Below are 24827 nucleotides of genomic sequence, written 5' to 3'. Positions count from 1 at the left end.
ATTGCACCTTAGTCGAAATGCAAGTGCTGCAGTTTCCGCAATGCTTTTAAGGGGCGTCACGGATAATTACAGCTGTCAAGAGGCTCATGTAGCGCCACGCAGGGAGCTCTACAGGGCATTGTGCACATGCCATGCTGGTCCTAAGAGGGGTTCAAAAAGTTTGGTATAAGAGCTTGGTGGCGCAAGCCGCCAGCCCCGCTCCAAAGGGGGCGCTCATAGCTTCTATCAATGCATCTATCCCTGCCTCCAGCGATACAAAGGTCCAAACGAATTTCTCGCGTCGGCTTGCCTCTCCGCCACGCTCCTTCTATGCGCCATGAGCAAAACGCCGACAACGCCTCCTGTCGCCAAGGCTGCGAAGCGTAGGCGGGCTCTGGCGAGCACTGTTCCCGTTAACGCCTATGCGCGTGCTGTCGTGTTTGCGTTCTTGATCGTAATTTAACGCTTCTGTTAGCCTTCAGCGATGTCTTGAAGCAACTGTTGCGTAGTTCGGCGCCTTAACACGTATGAAGGCTCGTCAATCGCGCACTTAGTTTCCGGTGCTGCTTCGCGAACGGAGCGAATGCGGAGCGAAGCTGTGAAGCGCTCATTGTGTTTAGAGGCTTTGAACAAAGAGCTCCGTGTTAAAAAGCAGGTAACGGCGCCTTCAAAAAAAAAAAAAAAAACGTAACGCAATCACCCATGCATTGCACGGAATCGGCTGTTTCTCTACCTATCGATGGCATTGCAATGCGACCTGCGGCGTACAACGTTATGTGTACGTTCGCCTCAGCTATCTGCATGTTGACTGTACAACCTGGCTTCTGCGAACATTAAAGGCTTTTGACAGAGCATCCAACCTCATTTTCAATGCCTCTTAATGTCACTTCGTGGTAATAGGAAACGCCCGAACTTCGAAGCCCTCATGTCTGCAACTAATGTATATTCACTCTACGCCAGGTGTGTCATGCGTTGTGGCCAATTCGGAAACCTTCATGTTTCTTTTTTTGTGTTTTTCTTGCTAGTGATGGTAGCGAATGCTTGTTCGCTTTTTGTTCTTTTGCATGAAATGGGTCAATATACGTTCATGTTGCTTCACTGTAGTTATCTCCGCTTTGAAAATGATTTCAATGTAGCACGTGGTTTACAAGAATTATTTATTGCCATGCTTTGTATTTGCTTTCAAAGTGTTGATATTGTGCCAGCGTACTATTCTAACTAATTAAAAAGCACTGCAATGGCTATTCAGATTTGGGGGACTACAACAGGCGATACAACATGCGGTTTAATTCTACATATGGGTGCGAGGGTGTTACTAGTAAAGATGGTGGTAACATTAAAAAATAACACAAGGTATAAAAGCAATATGCTCTTGACTGACCAGGGAGGCAAATTTTCAGCTATGGCGTCTTCCGATATCTCACTCGCATGCTGCCGTGAAATCACCAAAACGTCCTGCTTGTTTAACACTGGAACGTGTGAAATCCATGCTGTGCAGACGGTGGTAAGACGCAAGCATAAAAACAATCAACCCTTAACTGTTTCCGGAGTCCTACATGTACTATTTTCTCAAGCTCATCACGCTGCTTTGCAAGCTTTACCGTCGCTGACTTCTCACGTGGCCGCACCTTTACGAACCATTTGCAGGCGCGATGGCGTTCCCTTAACCTACTATATATATATAAAAAAAAACACGGCATGTAAACGAAGCAAGTGTGCGCCCAAACAACATTGGTTCACGGGCCAACAAATGAAGCCATTAGCGGCCGGTGCGTTATAGTGAAAGCGGCATACTGGCGAGGCAAGCTTGTTGATGCTCATCTGCGGCAAACATTTGGCTCTTAAAGAGACAATGTCGTTCCAGACAGCCGTGAAGTCGGACCCACGTCCCCTGTTGTACAGTGCGATTTCCTTGCGCACACTGACACCGCAGAAGTAACTATCTGGGACGCGCACAAGCGGCAAACAGCACGCACACACTTCAGGCATGCCTGCAGTGGAAGCAGGCGCCTCCGGCACGAGTACCGCCTGCGGTTCCAACGGCCGCCGCTACGCGGCTTTCAGTGGCGCCCCTGGTTGCAGGCTCCGAGCGCAACCCGATGCGGCGTGCAAGAAGAATCAGCAGCAACGGCGCAAAAGTCGAAGCAAAAGACAAAGAAAGCTTAGCATCAAAAAGAAAAGAAAGAAGAGCCGAAACTTGACGCGCGAACTTGACGCGGTACCTCGGCTCCGGTATTGGAGAAGGCAGGGAAGGAACGGCGTTAGCGGGCGCTAGTCAAGACGAAGGGCGAGTTACGTCTCCGTTCGTGCTCGGGCATCGAAGCGCTCTATCCGGCGGCAGTGACGCTCGCCTGCCGACGGCCAGGTAACAGGCCCGTAATTTGGTTCTAGCTTCGCCAATAACGAACCGACTTAAAGATATATGCATCTCTCGGTAGAACGCTCCTCAGACGGTGTATTACAACGTCCTGTGTATAACCAAGAACTTGGAGGACGCTTAAGCTTCTCCTTTGTGAGTGGAACGCGATAGGATTCAGAGGCCCCTGGCTGCTTTTCATGCTTCCCGGCAACTGCAGCTCATGTAAGCGTAACGTTTACCGGGAAACGCTGGCAGCGAATGCTATGCACGAAGGCAAGCTTTCTCGTAGAAACGCGGCCTCTTGTGTGGGTCGATCTCCTGTTTTTGTTTCGCAGTTTTAATATTTCAGCCTCATAAGGGCCAACACAAAAGCTATGCGCTGTCGGTGTTTTTTTCTATCACATTTGTTTGTGGGCTGCCATTCTAAAAATTCCGAGGAATTATTTTCTAAAAAAAAAAAAATAGAGGTATGAACAACTTTGGTGGTTGAAGAGTGGTTGGGTATGCGTGGTCCGAAATTTGGTTCGAAGTTCTGCTTGTCGAAGCGCCGTCCGACGCTGGACGCCGAATTCTCTGCGACACGTTAAGGCTATCGTGTTAAAATTTGCAATGGGGCCGGTTGTGGGGCTCTTTAATTAACACGCGCCCAATGCGCGGCATTCGAGCGTTTTTGCGTTCTCTCACCAGCAGAATGCGGTGGCCGGCCGCGACCTGGATCGTCTCTCAGAAACGAGCACCCGCCTCACACACGCTCACTCTCTCACATAACAACAGAAACACTGTCTCGCACATCCACTCTAACACACATACGCACACACGCTCTCATGCACACACGCACACAATAACACTCTCTCACTAACACTCTCCGACGCTTAAACTCTCTCTCTCTCTCTCACACACACACACACGCACACACACACACACACACTTTCTATGCACCTCTCTCAAGCACTCCTTCTGTCCGACACACACACACACGCGCACACACGCACATTTCCTCGCACACAAACACGCGCGAACACACACGAATGTGCAGCAAGCCAGCCTGCAGAAACAGACGCACATGCGTGTTACGGGAACTACAGAAAGTGTTCGCACCAGCACAGTATAAACACACGGTTTCTCCCATGTAAGGTGCGTTAGCGGCGTTTCTCTTTCCCTTTAACATTTAGGGCGTGCCTTCCACCCCTCTCTCTCTCTCTCTCTGTTTTACGCCTCGTTTTAGAAGTGTGCGTCATGCCGCATCACGCGACCTATAAGAGCGAGAGTGTAAGTGCAGCAGCCGAGTGGGGCTCCGCTGCTGTGTTCAGATTCGCAGACTGTATGCCGCCGACGGCATGCTCTCAACAATTACGGTCTACGGCGTTCTTCTCTTGCCCACTATACTGTCCACCGTGACCACCGCCGATGAAACACAAGTGCCGCCCAACCCCGAACTCATCGACAAGCTAATCGGTTACTCCGACTTCGAAACATACCAGGACGTTAACAGAGTACGTATACGTGGTAAACGCTTGCAGTGGTCACTCTGGACCATGCCTGCATGGCCTTGCGTAGTCCCTTCGCCGTATCTTCGGTGCACACTTTTAATCTGCATCCACATAGGTTACACATACAGTAGGTGGCGAATTCTCACAAGTACGATCCAGTTTTAAGTGGCACCTAAGTGGAACGAATGGTCCTTGAGCGGCGGCTCTATCGTCGGTGGAGCTTCTTGCCACTGCTACTGCATATACATATATCCCTCTTAATTTTGTTTCGGAGAAGGTTCTCTAATTTCATTGAAACATCTTCACCTCAGACCACATAAGTTCTAAGGTGTAGGTGGCACACATGCAAAAGTGTGCCACCTACAACTCTGTGTAACTTGTGTGAAGCGATATTAAGACTGTGCTTTCCTACCGAATACACGCGTAGGGCAGCTGAGGCCAACACGTGCTTAGCCAATCAGCAACGAGAGCCGTCTGCATCTCCTGAGAGAATAGGGGCGAATGGGCGGCTGGCTCGCCCACTGTTGCGCCGCTGCTCATTTCGCGGTTGTTCCATTCGGCCATCGGCGCCTGGATGGCAGACAGGTCAGGTCATTTTATCTATTAACGCATTAGCAGTCTCAGTGTGTTCCACGCACTTTCGGATGCTATGTATGTATGTATGTATGTATGTATGTATGTATGTATGTACGCATGTATGTACGCATGTGTGTACGCATGTATGTACGTACGCATGTATGTATGTATGTATGTATGTATGTATGTACGCATGTATGTATGTATGTATGTATGTATGTATGTATGTATGTATGTATGTATGTATGTATGTATGTATGTATGTATGTATGTATGTACCCGTTTTCCCGCCTACATGGGTCATTGGGTGGTCCATGGTCGAATGGGTAGAGCATCGGGCTGCCGCACTGAAGGAACAGGGGTACGAAACCAGCTATCGGACTAACTTGGGTCTCTGAGGCGGCGCTTGGACTTCTTGGCAGCGCCACTAGATGGCACAGCGGGTGTAGAAGTAACCTCGGGAAAGGAGCCCGGTTGGGCGCGACGAGTTTCTAAGCGTTCATACGCACCGGTGTGACGCGCATTTCGGAGGCCACGCCCAGGCTTCGCTGTTGCGGCGCTAGATATGCTTCCCAGGGAAGCGCAAAATAGTAGTCCCGCTGCAGTGCACGCGCCATGCATAAATCGTTTTCGATGGTGACAGTACGTTGCGTCGTTATAATGATTCAAAGCTAAGCGAAATACCGCCGACAGTCAATACATGAGATGGGTTTTGCCGAAATTTTTTTTAGGACCAAGCTGACTGCCTGAGGATAAAAACAAGCCCGAGCAAACATCCGCAAGACGGTGAGGCATGCGTCTACTGCAGAAACGAACAGAAACTAATCAAAAAGCAATTAGGCACATTGTAAGAAAGTATCACGATAATCATCCAGCCAGAAGTGTATTCCAGAAGTTCTAGAGTTCAAATCTGATAGGAGCCTAAGTCGGTCAGTGGTCGAGTTAAACAAGAGATGGCTGACGTATTGTTAAGGAGAATTATGCACTTCCAACGCACGTGTTGGAGTCTCACGTTGGAATACATGTCAAGCGAACCGGCCCAGTCAAGCGGTGTCGATTAAAACGGATATGCAGCGGCAATGAGCACAATTCCACCTTTCCACTCGATATCACTGTTTGCTCTAAGCATCACGGCAATCATGTATTGTTAACTAACTAACTAACTAACTAACTAACTAACTAACTAACTAACTAACTAACTAACTAACTAACTAACTAACTAACTAACTAACTAACTAACTAACTAAATAAATAAATAAATTTGCTTGTATCAATCTGTTTACGCTTATGTTTATCCACCACAAAGGTCGCAACGTTAATCTCATTATCGTTAGCCAAATCAGACGAATGAATAAAGTGAAAGGCCTTTGGTAGGAAGGTGACACATGAAGCTTGATGAGGGAAGACGGGTGATCCCAGGTGTGTACACAGAGAAGTGCGATGCAAATGTAGCTACATTTAAGGGTTAAGTATACCTCATGTCGCATAACCACGTAACCATTCTGGACTATTTGCCAAGGATGGGCAAATACCCAGTTGAACACGCTGAATGGCTAAATCAGATAAAAGCAATTAACCGAGATAATCCGATGAATACACTATTCCCTTGAGGTCGCTGTATGTGCTTTATAGATACCTTTGAGCCAACATTACATGTTCAGGTTTTATTAGGAGTTAATTTTTAATATACTGCACTCAGGAGCGCTTAGTGGTATTACTTTGTTGGTCAGCCATTATACAGGAGTTACGTGAGATTGCTTCTTGACACTAGCCATTCAGAGTACATATAGTAGTAGTAGTAGTAGTAGTAGTAGTAATTATTATTATTATCATCATTATCATCATATATTTATGTCCACTGTCGCACCGAGGTCTCTCCCCATAATCTCCAAATGTTCCAGTCTTGCGGCAGCTGTTTCCAACTTGTGCCTGCAAGTTTCCTATTGTCATCACCCTACATGGAACGAGAAATGTTAGGCGTAGCATTGAGATACAGGTAGAGAGCGGTGTGGATCAGAAAGCAAACGGAGATATCCCATATTCTAGTTGACATTAAGAGAAAGAAATGGAGCTGGGCAGCAGACGTATTGCGTAGGACAGATAACCGATGGCTCGGCCATTAGAGACACAGAATGGTTTCAACGTAATGGAAGCGCACTCGAGGACGGCAGAAAACTAGAAATTTGCAGGCGCGAGTTGGAACCAGGCAGGGGTAATTGGAGATCAATTTCGGTCCTGCAGTGGACATACAGATAGGTTGCTGCTGCTGCTGATGATGATGATGAGGTACCCACAAACGCATCCGCCTAGATACCGACCGACCCAGCAGCAGACAGCAGACAATTAACACATCAACAGCAGCAGTCACAGTTAACTCGGGAGGGTAGCCAAAAAAAGCTTCCCTTTAAAAATAGGGAAATGATGGAGGAGGGATTGTTAGAGGCTTAGACAACCTTACGAGACAAAGCTGATTCGGTATGCCCTATAATTTACGATCGCGTAGGAAGTATGTGGCTTACAGAGGCTCGTTGGGACTATTTCTGGCCGCACCGATTTAAAAGGCACTGCTGCGCTTACTGACCTGAGTGGTCGCGGAGCATATCCACAGTGGGCATGCGCCGCGACCGCCCATGATTCACCTCAATGCGATTACAAAATCATCATCATCATCATCATCATCATCATCATAGTGATGACCCTTGTTGACGGTAATATGCGTGCAGTCAGGTCCTGAAATGTTATATTGAAAGTTTAGCATGCTTTTTCGCATGCAGTGCATTCCGTTCAACGACAGGTGGTTCGTGATGTACCGGAACAAGGACCAAAAGGACGAGGTCTTCGATCCTTCGGATGACGGCAAGTGTGCGCACATGCTGACTGACATGAGATTCGTCGACGGCAAGATCAACGTCACCATCGCGGACACTTACGGCCAAAAGTAAGTTCCACACAGCCAATCAGGGAAAAAGAAAAAGAAGAAATACGCAGATCCCACGCAAACGTGGGAACATGCGCCTATCTTAAAAAATTAAATTATGGGGTTTTACGTGCCGCAACCACTTTATGATTACGAGGAACGCCGTAGTTGGTGACTCCTGAAATTTGGTCCACCTGGGCTTTTTTGACGTTCACCTAACTTTAAGCACACGGGTGTTTTCGCATTTCGCCCCCATCGAAATGCGGCCGCCGTGGCCGGGATTCGGTCCCACGACCTCGCGCTTGGCAGCCCAACACCATAGCCCCATGCTCCTACCTTAAAGACGACATTTTCAACTTCTCACGTTTCTTATAAGGTTTACGATGCCATGTTATAATATTACGACGCTGGCGGAATGCAAGAACGCTTAAGTCACCAGATTTAGGTGGACGTTAAAAAAAACCAACACGTGGTCGAAATGAATCCGGAGCCCCCACTACGGCGTTTCTTAAAACCCCATGGGTTGCTTTGATACGTTAAGCTACCTGGTTAGATTTTGTTGCGATAGCAATGATACGGACGCTCGAGACTCGTTTGCGCCGTCGACGCCGGCGCCGTCGTGCTGTCACTGTTTAGAAGGCCGCCAGAGACGCGCAACGCGTATAGGCACCACAATAACTACAATGTCCACGTTCTTCGCTGTTTATCAGTCTCAATCGTCCGTTCTTGCTTCCTTAACTTACTCGCGTCGAATTAGAGTAAACATGAACGAAGTCATGCATTACGGGCAAACAAATTAAAGCATTGCGGGTGGTGTCGAAATCCACGCCTAAGCGACCGCTGCCTCTGAGTAACGAACGTTAGTCTAGAAGGCTGCTTTTTTTGTTGGTAGCATGCTCCGGAAACGATTGCAGCATACTGGAACACGTGATGGCCGCCATCTTTTGGGCACCACCTATTCGTGCAGAAACAAACATGTTTTAAGCCAAGCTACAGTGGAGACTAGCCTTGCACACCCGCCTTTTCGGCATTTTTAATGGCGTAACAGTGCCGCTTAGGAAAACCACATAGACGGTGGCGGCAGGTTCCCTTCAAGATCATATTGTAAGAAACTATATAGTCGTAGCATGAGCTCAGAGACCACGCACCCGTGCTCTGCACGCATAATTGTGTAGTAGGATTGACTGTGCATTATCTGCTTAATTGTCTCGTAGTCTGCTTTGTGTCTCAGGCTGGACTTTATTGTAATATATTTGCACACCTGCTTATGCATGTTCCTGGAATATGAGTCCGCTGCCGTTGAGAAAGGCACCCCTGCAGACAAACCAAGCTGTTTCTAATACCGGTGACGCGGGCACTTTCGATCGCGATCGATTCCGATCCGGATCGAACTTCTCGACCGCGATCGGCTCCCTTTCACACACACAGAGAGAGAGAGAGAGAGAGATAGCAATTATATGCGAAAGGTAGGGAGGTTTACCGGAAAACATATCCAATTTTCTACCCTGCACAGGGGAAGAGATACCGGGAGAGAGAAAGATAAATAAATAAAGCACGTACGCACAGACAAGGAGAGGGAGGTCTTGCTCAAAGGAACCAATCGCGACCGAGAAATTCGACCCCGATAAGAATATCGCCATTGAAAGTGCGCCATGTGACACCCACATTACATCCTTTTCGCCCTGGTTACCCCCAGCAATGTCGTTGGAAATAAGGAAACCTGCAATTTCAACCTGAAATCTGGGAGTCGTGGTCTTGGCGTTAGTATTCTCCCGCCAGCTGAGCATCAGAAATGTGTTATTTTTTTTTTCAGGGACTATATTTTCGAACTGCAGACATACGAAGGGCGCTCAACGGCCACCGGTTTCAAGGTTACTACTGCCGCAGGCAAGTTTCTGCATCTGTTTAAACAAAAAATTTAAACGGGAAGCCATTTCTTGACCATGCTTAACAGGGAACTGCGGTGGCGCTCTTTGTCAACGAATGGGGCTGAATACAGTGCAAGAGGAACCTTTGTGCTGTGCAACCCATCTTGCAACGGCAGCCTGCCACAACGACTCACCAATACATGCTGAGCTTGGGCTGTCCGTTTATGGGACATACAGAGGTTGTCCCACGTAACTTGCCCCAAAATTTAAATACATGCGAGTAACACGTAATTGGACAGAACCAACGTAATGTTCTTTGCCGTCGCTTTGTATTGCCGTAGTTTTGTCCAGCTACGTGGCACTCGCACAGCGTTAAGAATTCTTGGCAAAAGTTACGCGGTACACCACGAATACCATGCAGGTGCTTCTTATGCGGAACATTAAAAAACGAAACAATGTTTTTGTCTAGGCTACTGCCATTTCTGCAGACAGGCTACTACTATAAGGGATATGCTGTAATCGCGAAATTGAAGCCCAGGTGTAGTGAAGTCACGTCTACTCATAGGCGGAAAGTTAATTTTTCCGGGGGGGGAGGGGGGGGGGTGACCAGCTTTCGGAACCCCAAATTACATATGTACCATTTAGTAACAGTTTCACTCGAAGAGACTTCGCGTGACCTCCAAGAATTGTTCACTGAAGTGACGGCCTTACATGAGAGTATACGAGACTTCATAGTAGGAGACAGTTTAATTTCACAGCCGTGAGTCCTCTCGCACCGCCAACAATCTAGCCTCTCTCGGTGATATAATCTTCCTTTGTGAAATTGTTTGATACTACGCTATCGCTATACTGAATTCGCATGTCCGGAGAAACTGCAGTATCTCTCTCTCTCTCTTACTGTGAGTCCAAGTCTGCGCATGAGTCCGCGGATGAGTGCTGTTGATTGTGATTTCAAGTGAATCCGGCTTGGTCTCATTTCGGTTACTGAGTGAATTATAGAGGGTGTCCCAACTATCATGCACCAAGACTTCCAAAAAAAAAAAAGAGCAATTGCGCTACTCGAGGAAAACCTAGTGCATATTGTTTCCGTAGAGGGGAGTAGCCGCTAGTAATTTCTTGGTTACTGAGATTTAATTGGGTAATTGAAATTAATTAGCCAACTCTAGAAGTACCGCCGTAATTATCAAAGTGTCAATGAGGCATTTGCAGGCACCCCAAATGACATCTAACTGCGATGTTTTCAGCGACGTACTAATTGCGTAATTTTTTTTTTTTTTTTTGGCTGATAAAGAAATCCCACGAAAAATGAAAAATGCCACGTGACTGCGCTCCCACCCACATCATGAAGCAGCGCCCTCAAATAAGCTGGTTAGAAGCAACTGCTTTGCTTGTCGCAAACGCGGAGAGACAGCGCATCACCTTGGTAATGGTACGGAAGGAGCACCAACCGCAGGTTTCGCCGCTTCGCAGCTATTCCTTCCTCTCAATTCTACGTCGCACTTATTGTCCGTCTCTCAAGGCCGACCGATCACATTGATGACAAAAGCCTCCTGATAACGCGGCCGAAGCACTTCCCTGACCTCGCACGAAATGCGAAAAGGAACGGAATAGGCATGGAATGTTTCAACGTCCCGGCTCTGGTCGAGACGCATCCAAAGAGTGCGCGCGAAGCTATGTTTCACGCCAGAAGCTTGCTTCGGTCCTAAGCCAAATTCATGTGACGGTTTAATTTTTCATTAGAGTGTATAGATGCTGCCAAAACAGGTTAGTGGCAAAAAATAAAAGTGAAATAAACAGACCGGGAAGCAGCACGCTGGCGAATTCCCTCGCTGCTGCGAGCGCTATATTGAAAGCGATCGTGTTACGGGACGGAAAGAGAGACGGTTTTTTCATTGGGTAAGGATAGAAATGCCTACGCATTTAAAATCATCAGATTTCAGTGTGCCCTTATTATCCACGAATTTGTAAGCGCCATTGAACACCAGCTGCTGCCGTGTTCGGATAGGTCTCCTTCTCATTCCGGACATACCATCGTGCTGCAGTGGATTCCCGGCCATTGTGGAATAGCTGGAAACGAACAGGCTGACGCAGAAGCAAAACAGGCGCACACTGACGGAACTATTATAAAAATTAATTTTTCCCGGTATGACATTAACGCCTTGCTCCATAACTCCCTTAAAACTTCTACGGCGCAACATTGGGACAACCCCGAACATCGACAAGAGTGCCTCCATAGACTTGACGCTGGATTACAATTCCGGCATCCACTTCGGTTGCGGAGAAGCCAGGAAACGCTCATTCATCGATTACGGCTGGGTGTGGCATACACCAACCGATACCTTCACAAGATTGGACAAACACGGGACCCTGAATGTAGCGTCTGTCACACTCTCTAGACAATAGCTCACGTACTTTGCGTGTGCCCTCAATATGCGGCCGAACGAAGAAAACTCAAATCTACAGTTGACAGCTTGGACTCCCGCCCCTTTTCAGCAGAAAAGCTTTTGGGCGCGTGGAGGAGTGTTGACTGTGCCCAACGTGCCATAAAAGCACTTTCGAACTTTTTAAGTGAGACTGGTTTAGATGATCGCCTATAGAAGCTGTGAGACGTGTAGTCAGTGCGAAATGTGTTTGCGCAAAAACTTTTTGTGGCAAGATTACTTTTTGTATGGACAAGATTACTCTTAGTGTATTGCGTCTCCAGTGCGCATCCGCATGTTGGACAACGTGTATATAGTATCTCATTGTACCATATCATAATCATCCGCCACCTACCTTTCCCTGTATCTCCCACTTCCCCATTCCCCAGTGAGGAGTAGCAGCCTAGAGACACGCTCTTCAGGCCGACCTCTCCTCCTTTCTCTCCATTAAAATCTACTCCTCCTCCTCTCCTTCTGCAGCGACGCAATAATGAGTCCGCTTTATCACATCTTCTGTGGCTTTCCCGATGACTGACGCTGGGATTCTACGGCAGACATCCGTTATACTTGACTTGCACTCATCTGACGTCCTTCTCGGTCATGTTAACACGACCTCGCACGTAGGCCCAAAGAAATAAATCGAGCGGAGAGAGGTGACGTGACCTAGCCGGCCACTTTACAGGACCGTGCCTTCCAATCCATTGCGCATTAGAAGTCGCATCCAGTCAGTTTCGTGCTCGGCTGCTGCTGTGTGCGGGTGCGCCATCTTGCTGATACCGCAGAAGGGGAAGACGTGACAGCGGGACTTGGCTGGGAACTCATCCACCACTCCTCGAAAGATTTCGTCCACGTAACGCTGTCCATGTTCAGTGTGTGATCGAAGAAGATGGGACCAATAATAGCAACGGCGTTAATTCGGAACCACACCTTGAACGACCACTGGTACTGGTGCCGAGCGCGCTTTGCCCATTGTGGATTGGAGTCACTCCAGTAGCGTGCATTGTGCAAATTTGCCTGGCCATTTCTGCAAAAGTTGACTTCACCTGTGCAGATGGTGTTGCTCAAAAAAGTCCGGTGACTCATCGGCTTTTGTGAGGATAAGGGTTTATGATGCTAAGGTGGTACGGGTGAAAAGGCCGTCATTTAGAATAGTCCAAACTGATGACTTGGAAGTTGGTACCTGGGCGGCCACGTCCCCGCACGCTAGCATGAGGATTTTGTGGCCATAAATGCGGGAACATCCGTGCAAGGGCTACGACTCAGAGATGGAACCCATCCGCCGCTGTTTCTTGAACCTGCCGGTTTGTCTCAGTTTTGCATAATTTTTTTTATGATAGTCGATGCGTCTGGTCTACTGCCACACATCCATGACTGATAGATATATTTGCGACCTTCCTCTTGTTTCCATTTGCCGCTCCCAAGGCAAGGTTCATGTTTTCCATCTGCTCGTTAGAGAAAGACACGGCGACTGGGACGAAACAAAACGCAGCTTCAAACCATCGCACTGACGTTGTCGATTCGCTTTCGCGGTGATAGGTTTTGTGGCAAAAAAGAAAGAAAAACACATCCCTGCACTCTGTCTACGCTAAGACAACAGCTGTCACATCTTGTTTCCAACGAACACCAAACACTTCTGTGTTACTTTTGGCGGGGCGCGGCAGATAAGGAACTTGCTCGATCACGATGCTTTTTTTCTTCTTCTTTATTTAGTTCTGGCTAACTCAGAGCGAGCTTGTTCGAGGGCACTGCTATATGATGCGGATGGAAGCGCAGTCACGTATTTTTCGTATTTCGCGGGATTTATTATTAGTCGAAGAAATTTAGTACGCAATTAGTACGTCGCTGAAGACATTGCAATCAGATGTCCCTTGGATGTGCCTACAAGTTCCTTCTAACCTCATTGACACTTTGATAAATAAGACTGCACGTCTCAAGCTACCTACTTCGTTAAGTAGGTAGTTACCTACTTAAATCTCAGTAACGAAAAAATTACTGGCGGCTACTTCACTGTACTCGAAACAATATGCCCTGGGTTTTCTTCGAGTAATGCAATTGATCTTTCTTTAAGTCTTGGTGCATGACAGTTAATTGGGACACCCTGCACAAATTTATGACCTCTGAATGCAAGTGACGATGGTTCGATTCCTAATAAATGTTGTAAACTATTAGAAGAGTTTTTTTTTTCATGAGTCGTTATCATTACTTACTGGAAAGAGAAGCAATACTGGGACAGATATCATTCAGATGCATTTCACATGCCTTTGACGAAAGAGTGCCGAAGGGGTCACTGAAGTCTGCAGGTTTTTTTCAGTGTCGAGAAAGCAAGCAAAGAAATTTGAAGCGAGGTAAACATACAGCAGCATATTCATTCGCTAAGCATAGGCCATCGACACCTTTCGAAGTAAATGATAACTGGCTACCTCCTTCTCTTTCAAAAATATAATAAACTTTTGCCTGTGTATATATGTAAATATATATGTACGTGGTGCTTACACTGGAAATCTAAAACAATGTTGAAGTAAGAAAATATGGACGAGGCAGCCGCCACTAGTGTTCTAATGCGCTTGTCCCCCTATTGTCAGGATTTGTAGAAATAAAACGAAAGCTATTATGAATTAAAAGCCGTGCACGTCCGCGCCAACAATTAAGCAGAAAGCCATTAGCCACAATAAATTTTTAAGTGAGAAGGTCGAGGCAAGTGAAAAAAAAATAGCCTCAACTGATGTGGGTGAAAAAACGCCAGTAATGACATTTTAGGTGTGTGCGCGTGGGGGGCAGGTTAGTCTTCGACATCGCTGGTGGGGGGATGGAGGGGAGCTCTGCCCCCTCAGGAAAACTCCGGAAGGGGCTCGGGCCCCGGAGCCCTCGCCTGTGCGTCTGCTTAACAAAACACCCTAAAACTAGCACCATTGTCGAGATACCCACCATCGATATGTGCTGAAAAAAATAAGCATGACTCGGCATTCCAGGTAGGATCGTCCCGAACTGTTAGAGCTATGCTTTTGGGAAACTTTACCGGAAGGCCAATGTATTTCGTAGCATATTTTAAGGTTGCATATTTCGAAAGCATATGAGGCAGAAGGATGGACGTAAAGAAAGAAAAAGCTTGCGAAGTGAAGAAGTCCGCAACGAAGCGATACAACAATAAATGATAGGCGTATAACGTTAAGAGACAGCAAGGCAGCAGCACGGATTAGAAAGCAATAGTAGGGCAGATAATCGGTCGTCTTCCAGTTACAAAATGTGTTGCGCGATAAGGGAACCGCGGTTGAGGACCCTAGTGAATTACGAAGTGTAATGAACTCAGTAAATTTGCAGGCGCGAGAGATGGGGTCCGCTGGCACGAAAAAATAACGAGTAATAGGAGATCGCTGGGAGAGGCCTTCGTCCTGTATAGTAGACAAAACTAGGCTGATGACGATGGCCAACCTGCCTAATTTTTCTTATCCCTTTTTTATTGTAATGATGATGAAGCAGAACAATGCTTCGAAGGATTAGGTTTCCCTGTCGGCTGCAATATTTATTGCAGTGAGAGTTCAATGTGGTTCATTCCACTCTGTTGTAGTGCACTGGCGTGCAAGTAGGTGGAGCATCCTTGCAGGATATGTCCTAGACAGTGGGATCGATAGGCGGTTGTCTTCTACATGAGCTGAACAGGGCTGAACGAGCAGCTTGATCGGCACGTTCATATTCGATCATACCACAGTGATTTGGCAGTGAGTAAAAAATTATTTCACATCCTTTCTCAGTCATGTGGTATGTGAAGTCTATGATTTCAAGTACGAACTGTGCATGCGGACCGCGCCGTAAGGCTGACAAACACTCTAGTGCCGTGTTCGAGTTGCAGAAAATCGACCATTGGTGCGTTGGTTCGTCATTCGTCAAGTGTAGGGCGAATGTTGCGCTGCGAGTTCTGCTGCCGTCGACGTTGTCAAGTGAGATGTTTTCAACTTGATAGTGGTGGCTTTTGCTGGAGTGACGACAGCTGCGGAAGAGCTCTTCGGCAGGAAGGAGTCGTCGGCACATATTTGTGTGTAATTCCCGTATTTCTCATTATTAGAAGTAAGGTAAGCTGTATAAGAGCCGGGGAGGACATATCCACTTTTTTCCCGACGCCAGGTATTGTCACGTTGATCTTCGGTTGAATGAGGCACTGAGGAGGAGTCAAAGATCTCGCGGCAGGTGTGAAGCAAGGTGGTATAGCCTCACAATGTGCGGATACCGTTCGGTAGAACGAGGCACGTTGTCTCTACGCAAGTAGAGGCACCAGATGGTAGCAAGAGGTGCGGGCAAGGTGCCTTACGTGCACTCTTAGTGCTTCAACTGCGATGTGAGTCTTGATGAGATGGCCTCTGACGATTGCAATAGCTGCCGCCGTTAACGCACATCGAGAAAGACCTAGACACGTTGAATAGTACGTAGGTTTGTTTTACATGCGATAGTCAACACTGGCGAGCTGTACCGGAAAAAGCCGAGAAAAAGTATCCTATATATTTGCAGCATAGCGCTTGTGGACATTCCCCAGGTCTTTCCAGCGAAGAACTTCAGAAGGTGACAGATGCCTGTCAACAGCTTCTTCACGTACAATACATGTGTGCTCCATGAGATATCTCTGTCAATTATGTCACCCAAGAATTTGTAAGACAGTACAAATGGTACCATCTGCCCATAGAATAACACACTGTAGTGCGTCATGGGCTTACGCTAACTGCCAGAAGTGCACATTTATCCGATGAAATTTCCAGGCCTTGATTGCGGAGGTAGAGCGTAGTCTGAGTGGCAGCTATTTGGAGCCTTGCGCGCAGCTGTAAGCATGTCACTTCGGACGCCCAAACGCATATGTCGTCCGCGTACATAGATAATTTCACTGTGTTTGTAAACTTTTCAAGGAGACCAATCAGCGTGAGGTTAAACAACGTAGGACTCAGTACGCCACAATCGGGGACGCCACAGTAGGTGCAGTGTATAGAAATGTGGCCGTCCTCGGTGTTCACAAAGAAAGATAGCATAGAGAGGTAACTATGTATCCATCGAAACATCCGACCACTGAGGCCTATTTTTTCGAGATCGACGACGATGGCTTAATGTGTAACATTGTCGTACGCCCCTTTGATGTCGAGGAACAAAGAAGCGCAGAGACGTTTACATCGTTTTTGGTGCTGAACGCAGGTGACCAGGTCGACGACGTTATCAATCGACGAGCGGCCACGTCGGAAGTCTATCATGGCATCTGCGTAGACGTTGTGGTGTTCCAAGTACCACTCCAGGAGTCCGAGGTTTATCCTCTCCAGCACTTTGCCCACACAGCTCGCCAATGCAATCGGGCGATACGATGAAAGTTCCAACGGACCGACTTGCCAGGCTTCAGTAGCGGAACTACGCGACTAGTCTTCCGGCTTGGGAAAAGTGGGCCAGTTAGTCAGGATTGATTATATATTTCGAGCAAAACACTCCTCGCCCGCTCACCCGGGGGGCACAGAGCTCTGTAAGAAATTCCCTCAGGTCCTGGTGAAGACGTGGGTCTGCACAAAGCTAGCGCTGCCTTGAGTTTGTAGCGCCCCTTGCCTCAGGCTCGGGCCTCAGGCCACACTTCACTCCGCGTGCAGCTCCAGTCAAGGGGGGGGGGGGGGGAAGTTAGCTACCGGCCGCGCAGCGTGCGCAGTGCGACGTAAAAAAATAAAAAGAACAGTTCAAAACATAACGCTGCCCGCATTGGTTCTTCCTCGCATTAGCTCTGACAAGGTCATGGATGGAAAAAGGTAGATCCATGCGGGGATCACTTGGTGGCGGGAAGCTGATGTAATGTGATAAGTTGTTCGAAGTTTGAAATTTATCTTATTTTTCTTTGTTTGCTACAGAAAAGGGAAAGAAGAGCTGAAGGCCATGTGGCCTGACAGAAGCTCTTGCTCCTAAGCACGACCGATAAGCTGCGAGTCGCGTGGATAATCTGGCATAGAAGTCTTATGAGACATCAATATCTGGTCTCTGTTGGACGAGGGCTAGAGGCTTGAATGGGGACCACTGTACGGGTGGTGTCTTAAGCCCTCGCACCGTCCTCCATAAGTGCGGTAGGGGCTTACGAGAGTCTAGTGATTCACAGAAAGCAGTCCAGTGTCTTGACTCTAGTTTATCTAACCGGCGCTGGATCTTCCTTTTTAGGCGTCTAGCAGTCCGTAGATCATCCACTGACTTCGTTCGTCGCTATGTACGTTCGGCAAGTCGCCGGATTGCTCGAAATCGCTCTAAATTTATATCAAATTCAGTGGATTTCGAAGAGAACATTAGCGTACGCGTATTGTTTTTCACTGTGCTACTGGTAGTGTCTTCCAAATTATGTAGTAAATTACTCTGACAGAGGTCTTCCATAACAGATTGGGATTTCGGCCTGTCTACTTTTTGGATTATATCACTTCAGTTTGGAGAGGGCAGTCCTCTGATCTTGACATACGTGGGAATATGGTCGCTCCCTTGCGTTTCAATATCCGTAAACCATCCAGTACGCCTGACGAGACTTAGTGAGACGAAGGCCAAGTCAAGACAGCTGCTGTGTGTGGAGCCGAGTAGAAATGTAGGACTGCTGCCATTCAAAGCCCATAGTTCGCTATCGGAGGCGAAAGATGACAAGTCTCTACCTTTCGCGTTGATTTTAGTACTTCCCCAGTGTGTATGATGAGCGTTGAAGTACCCGATGATAATCCATGAAGAAGGAGATGTTGACAGGATGTCTCGTAATCTTTTGTAATCAGATGTACTTGATGGTGATAGCTAGGCACCCACAACAGAAACAGTAAGTCTTTACTTTTAAGCATACGTATTGGTTTCCGTCACGAGGCGGTACAGGCTGAAGAATGTTAGTGAGGTCATGGCGAATAAACACCATAACCTTGCTGTTTTCACCAACAGTTGGCGAGATAAATGATTCATAGCCGGATAGCATGATTGAGTTCGACAAGTTCTGCTCGCAGGTGATGATGACGGGTAACTTGTTGGCGTACACGAATCGTCGGAAATTGGCGATGCGCGATCGGAGCCCCGGGTATTCCACTGGAAAATCTGTGCTTTTTTGGACCTCCTCCCAAAAAGATAGTTGCTGGTGAGCCATAGTTTCCTCAAGGGCTGCCAGCACCGGACTTGATGTGTCCAGTACTTTCAGTGTACTTCTGGCTGACGTAGTGTGCACGTTGCTCAGCAACACGCGAATGGCATTCATTTAGAATCGCAGTAGCAATACCACTTGCTGATCTGCATAGCGCACATCATCCGATGGAGCACATGCTGTACTGGATGCGGCACCTGCAGTTTCTCTTCTATAGGTGGCGTAGTTGGAAGCGATGGCAATTCCCGTTTCGGAGTTTTCTGCTATCCGGCGTCAGCGTTTGCTGTGCTGGTAACTGCAGGTGACGTCGTTACTTGAAGAAGTAACGAATTTTTCGAAGCAGTCGCACTCCTATTTGAGGACCGTCTACGGTGACGTCGTCTACCTCGCGCTGTTTCAGCGGCCTCCTTGTGGGTTGAATTGTCCCTAACAATTTGTGTAAGCCCAGAAAAGCCGTTCCTAATCTTCGGTCAGTCTTTGGAAGAAGGTTTATGGGCGCCTTGACAGTTATAGCGCTTCAACACACTCGCACTACAGTTTTGTTCTGAATGGGGCTCGGCGCATCGGGGATCCTTGGCAGAATTTGTGCACACGCCCTTCACATGGCCGATCCGCCGGCAGTTATAACATCGCAGCGGTTTTGGTACAAATGGTCGAACCAGGTGGCGGAAGTGGTCAACCTTCACGTAAGAGGGAGGGCAGTCACCCTTGAATGTTAATTTCACACAACGTGTCTTACGAAGACGGCCGGCGAGCACAACGTTGTTCTCACTCGCTGGTTTTATGAGCACTGGAATGTCTGCATCGGGAATATCAATCTCATAAATGACTCCTACAATGGTGGTATCATCCGCTGGGACAATGTATCGAACCCTTATGTTGCCCAGTTGCCTTGTACGGTGCAGAGGGCTCAGCGTACTCGTGGCCATCACGTCAATGGCCAAGATTTTTTCCCGTGTTTTTAGCTTCATGTACTTGGTCTCGTTTGAAACAATGTTTTCAAGAAACAAGGACAGTGCTTGCCTTTAGAGGACATTCAGATTGTCAGTCGAGTTCCGTGATACAAACAGGATGGTATGAGTAAAGATGTAAGTGGTAAAAAAAACATTGAAAATTTTGAAAAAAAAAACCCAGTTTTTTCTTCATTTTCTTTCAACCAGGGTAAAATTGAAAAAAAAGAAACAGAGCTTCCCCGCAGAATTCTTCTGTTGCGATGCGACTCCTTCATTTATTTCATCACTCATCATTTGTACAGGAGGAGGTTCCAGAGTTACAAAAGCTGTCAAGGGGACCTCCTATTAGTAATTTAACAATATAGTAATTAATACATTATGGCCACATAGCAGTGACAGACATCACATTGCACGAAGTTAGTGAAGCAGATAATCAAATACAAGAAAGGTGCCGACAATAATTTATATTCAAGTCAAACAAGCAAATGAAATAGAATGCTGCGTATCAGTAAATAAAAATTCCGACGTATTTAAAAGTTTGGTCAAAAGGAGGAGTTTGGGAGTCTGCGATGTACCTGGATCCATCCACGTGGTGGCAAGGACTTTGCTTCACCAACCCTTGAACCCCCTCGCCTGTCGCGTACTGCAGATTCCCCTTTCTTCTGCGGCATGTGAAAGAAACTGGTCCGAGTTTGGAAATGTGCACTTCAAGCTATGCAACAAGTTCACAGGAGATCGTGTGCAAAAACTTGTGTACATGCACTCGAGCCTCAATGTCCGGAAGGCTTCGTCCAGTACACAGCGAAGCGTTGACACGTCAAGCGAAAATGAATCGGACAGATTGATACAAATGTCGGTCTTGTCGCTTTAGTGTGAAATCACTACATTGACGTGAAATCGTGCGAAGATTTTGAACCAAGAAGCTCTGCTGGGACTTTCGTGATGCAATAATGTAGGAATGATATTCTTTTCAGAGTTAGAGAAATACATGTGTCGGGTTTTTCGTAACTCTGCGTGCAATAGTCTTTCTTGTTCAATTTTTCGTATATTTCTCAAAAAATGACATGAGGGAAACGAGTTATTTTTTTCACGCCCCTCAAACTTTCATGAAATTTTACATCTCTAGATATGAGGCCATCGATGAGGCGCATTTCTTGCGTTTAATGGACTTGACACCGACGATCTATGACGATCCTTCACTTGGCTTTGCGCAGCGAGACAGGCTCAAAACCATCTCGCGATGGCTCGTCAGCTGATGCGGAGTAGAGCTCAGTGTCCTCGCTGTCGCTAGATGTATTTCCTCGCTTCCTCGAAGCGATTCCGCCTGAAGAACCGGACGAGGCCTCGGAATTTGCACGTCCCTCACCACGAGATGTAGGGCGGCAGACCCGACAACGGCAGTGAAAAAAAAAAGCCCACAAAAGCAGAGAGATGGGCACGTTGTGTTCCACAGAAGAAGCACTTCGTCATCCTCTACAGTCCTCCCAAAATACTTCCGTTTATGCTGGCGTCTCGCACAAGCGGATTTATGGTGGACAATGGGCGAACTTTTCTCCTCATCGTTCAGCGGGTTTAATGAGACGAGTCGCGCGGATTTCGCTATACCATGTGGGTGCAGTCAGAGGGACTATGGGTCGTGTGGGACGGTGTGTGGAATGCCAAATCATTTGTGAGGCGTAATTACAATCCGGAGACCGCTTGTTGAAATCGGGTAATTTCTCGTATGCCTCTACACTTTCCAGACCCGTACGATGAGGGGAAGGCGATAAGGGTCCTCTACGCTGACTGCATGCACTGCATCATATTCAACCTCGAATACATGGACAGTAAGTAGAACATTACAACCGCCCTGACGGCGAGCTGCTGCTTGTCTATTAACAAGTGATGTGTGTCCGTGTGTGTGCGTGCGTGATGCAAATAGTCAAGTATTCTGCTTTACACCCGTGGTAGCAGGACTGTTCACCCTTCCAGTGACTTATATCAGGTACGTTCGGTCAACAAAGTTTGCATTACGACAGAATAAAAAAAATAGAAATACAGAAAGAGAAATTGGAATAGAGGGAAGTCCGGCTTGACATTATGCAACAAAAAGGAACGGGTGAACGGAAAGGATCATAAAAAAGAACGTTACGACATAAAACAGTCAAGGCACCACTGCAATATATATATATATATATATATATATATATATATATATATATATATATATATATATACACGCACCCGCAAACATTTCATTCCCATTAAATCAGTTTCCGTGAATTTGACTCTTTGTTGAATACGAAAGCACTTGGAAGCTCCACCGAAATACCATATATTGCTATGGAAGAAAAACTCGTTAAGTTCGAAAGCATACCGCTCCGGGATTTGTTCAACCCCACTGGTGGCTTCTCTTGCGGGTAATGGCTACTAAAATAGAATGGAAAATTGGGCGAGTAGGTATAGCTACGTTGATGCAACAGCCCGATTGGTGTTCCCTCCTTTTTTATTCTATCCAGTCGCAGTATGGCAACCATAAGGCCACTAAATGCTTGAAAACCAGAAATTCGGCAGACCCTGCCTACTCGAATTCCTGAACATGAAGCTGTTTTATTTAAACTTATTTTTGTCCTTTAGCTGCCGAAGCTCCTTCTACCATGCACTGAAGTACTTCGTTGGAGCTTGTATCATGTCGTGTAGCAACTTTTAAAAATGTCGGCACTCTTTGCCGTACGCTGGTTGCATCGCGCTTGAAGACCAAGAAACAAATGCAGAAAAAAAAGATACGAGTTATTTCATTTTGCCATTCGGTAATACGACCGTTCGGACACTTCTACCCAATCTCGCGGTCCTGAAAGGGTCACATTATCGGTAATTGACCACACACACACACGCATATTATATATATATATATATACAAGGTGCGCCTCAATGAATACAGCCGCTGACCCCACTGACATGTCGTCTGCTACAATCTGTTTCCAGACTGCCATTAAACGCTAACGCGCCTGACGTGCATGTCGTTCAAGATTCTTTTTTCCAGCTAATAAATGGTCACTACAACATCGGCACGTGTCACCTTCTCATCTATACGGCAGGCTACGCTAACAGACACAGACACTCACTAGCTGTAACTCTATTTACTACGGGTGTCAATTGCTTCAAGTATTCATTCTTTCCTAGAACCATAGAAGATTGGAGTAAACTGGCCGATAAAACTGTAACACAGGTCTCATAATCCCTTTTCGAGACATAACTTTTATGAAAAGCATTCTGCGCTTGCTGCGATTGTTTTGGTGTTACTGTTTGACTGTACGATTGAAAAATTGCGGAACTGCATTGCTTGACTTTTTTTTCTTGTTGGTTATTTATTTTTAGCGCTTGTGAGAAGAAACTTGAGTGCACTTTACCATTGTTTTGTATTTATTGTTTCTTTTGTACTTATTCGTGTACCACGCTGCTAAGATCTTGTATAATATCGCAGTATCTATCTACCTATAAATAAATAAATAAATAAATAAATAAATAAATAAATAAATAAATAAATAAAATGACACAGCGTCTGCCGTGATAAGGTGCAGTAGCGACAGTAGCAGACGACGCGCGAGTGCGATTAGTAGGGAGGAAGCCGTCTAAAGCATGGCCTCCGAGATCAGGTGGCGCGCGCACGAGAGGTCGCGGGTCACCTGAAATCCAAGGCTTTGGCTAAACCTATACAAACTGCAAAAAGTGCCGCAGTTGCACGCCGGAGCGCGCTGCCGTTATTCACCCGTTTTTGAGCTGACTTTCATCGAAGCGCCATCTGAAATAATCCGAGTTTCGCAGAAACAATCTGAGCACCAGATTATTTAATCCTATAGCGTCAACCCAGCGCCGGTACAAATAGACCGCACACCGGCGAACTTAATCCAAGTGCCAAGATGTTTAATCCTAACGGTAGCACCTTTAACCCAAGCGCCAGTCAATTTAATCCAGGGAAAAAAACAGTATGTTTGCTTGTGAAACAGGCTGGAATGCCGAAGTAGAGTTACTGGTAGACGACAGTGTTAATTATTGAGGTCGCTGCTAACATTTATGAGATGAATGACTGCGGTATCTTGCGTGGAAAAGAACGTCACGTAGTGACGGAACATATTGCTCTAACGTGTTACTAGTAAAAAAATGGCTAAATTACTTGTTCAGAGGCTGAATGGAGGCTGAAAGAGCAGCTGGCATCTGGTTTCATTCAGCGCAGCTGGCATATCGTTTCATTATTGGCTGTCACAGAATTTGGGTTCACCGTGTGCGCGGATGACCTCGCCCTGGCACAAATTTATTGCAGACGGCTTTCGACGGCCTCTCTCGAGCTGCTTTCTTGCAGACTACTTCTGCTTTCTTGCAGATGACTTCCGCTTTCTTGCAGACAACTTCTTGCGCGTCTCCAAAAAAGCAACTCGAAATACCTTGGCTTGCAACTCTAAAGCTCAAGGAAAAAGAGGGGAGTGCCATTCAGAACGCTCTTAATAATTTAACTGTATTAGCTTTTCCAGATCCGGTTCTGTTTCCCAGGTAGTACGCATGTAATGACGTCACGACGCAGAAGGTGCATACGTGGGTGTGTACAACGAGTAACAGAAAGCAGTGAGCTGGAACGAGTGCAACAACGTCACGAGCTTCTGCTCTCATGATTACCACCTTCTGTGCTGTGACGTCACGACCCGCACACGAGCCAGGAAGCGACGCCGAAGCTGGTTCAGAAAAGTTATCATAGTAAATTATTAGGAGAATTCTGAAGGGCACGCTATCATGTTTTGTTTGCAGTTTCCAGTTCCAGGGACTTCATTTAGGGGGAGAGAAAAAAATCGAAATTATGTCAGTAATCATTTAAGTGTTCAATTAAGCAATTTTGCTAACGGTATTGTGATTTTGTTTGTTTTTTCCTCCCACCGAACAAGCGTACGCCTGCAACATGTTGGCCCCACTTGAGGACGCGAGGGGATCGAGAATTGCTGGCCACTGCGAGTACATATACAACATGTTATGCGGCACAGAAAAGAAATGGATCTACGACTGCTGCGACAGAGAAAACTTCATGTATCAGTACTTGTGAAACCACGGACGAAGCATGGCGACTAACTCACTATACTGCGATGCACTCTTGTAACGGCACCAAACCGCGTGGAACAACAATAAATGGACACTATAAGGAAA

The 24827-nt window shown here is 46.7% G+C and overlaps 1 protein-coding gene across 1 annotated transcript; it reads left to right on the top strand.

Moving 5' to 3' along the window:
• Nucleotides 1-3630: 3630 nt before the first annotated feature.
• LOC129382511 (uncharacterized) lies at nt 3631-24827 on the top strand. Its single transcript, XM_055066592.2, has 5 exons — nt 3631-3831; nt 7179-7342; nt 9135-9208; nt 21401-21484; nt 24572-24827. Exons 1-5 carry the CDS (start codon nt 3676-3678, stop codon nt 24724-24726), a joined length of 633 nt encoding a protein of 210 aa, XP_054922567.2. The 5' UTR covers nt 3631-3675; the 3' UTR covers nt 24727-24827.

The sequence above is a fragment of the Dermacentor andersoni genome, chromosome 6 (genome assembly GCF_023375885.2).
Source record: "Dermacentor andersoni chromosome 6, qqDerAnde1_hic_scaffold, whole genome shotgun sequence".
In the NCBI taxonomy this organism is placed as follows: domain Eukaryota; kingdom Metazoa; phylum Arthropoda; class Arachnida; order Ixodida; family Ixodidae; genus Dermacentor; species Dermacentor andersoni.
The sequence above is the reverse complement of the archived record's forward strand: the minus strand, read 5'-3'. Positions and strand labels throughout refer to the sequence as shown.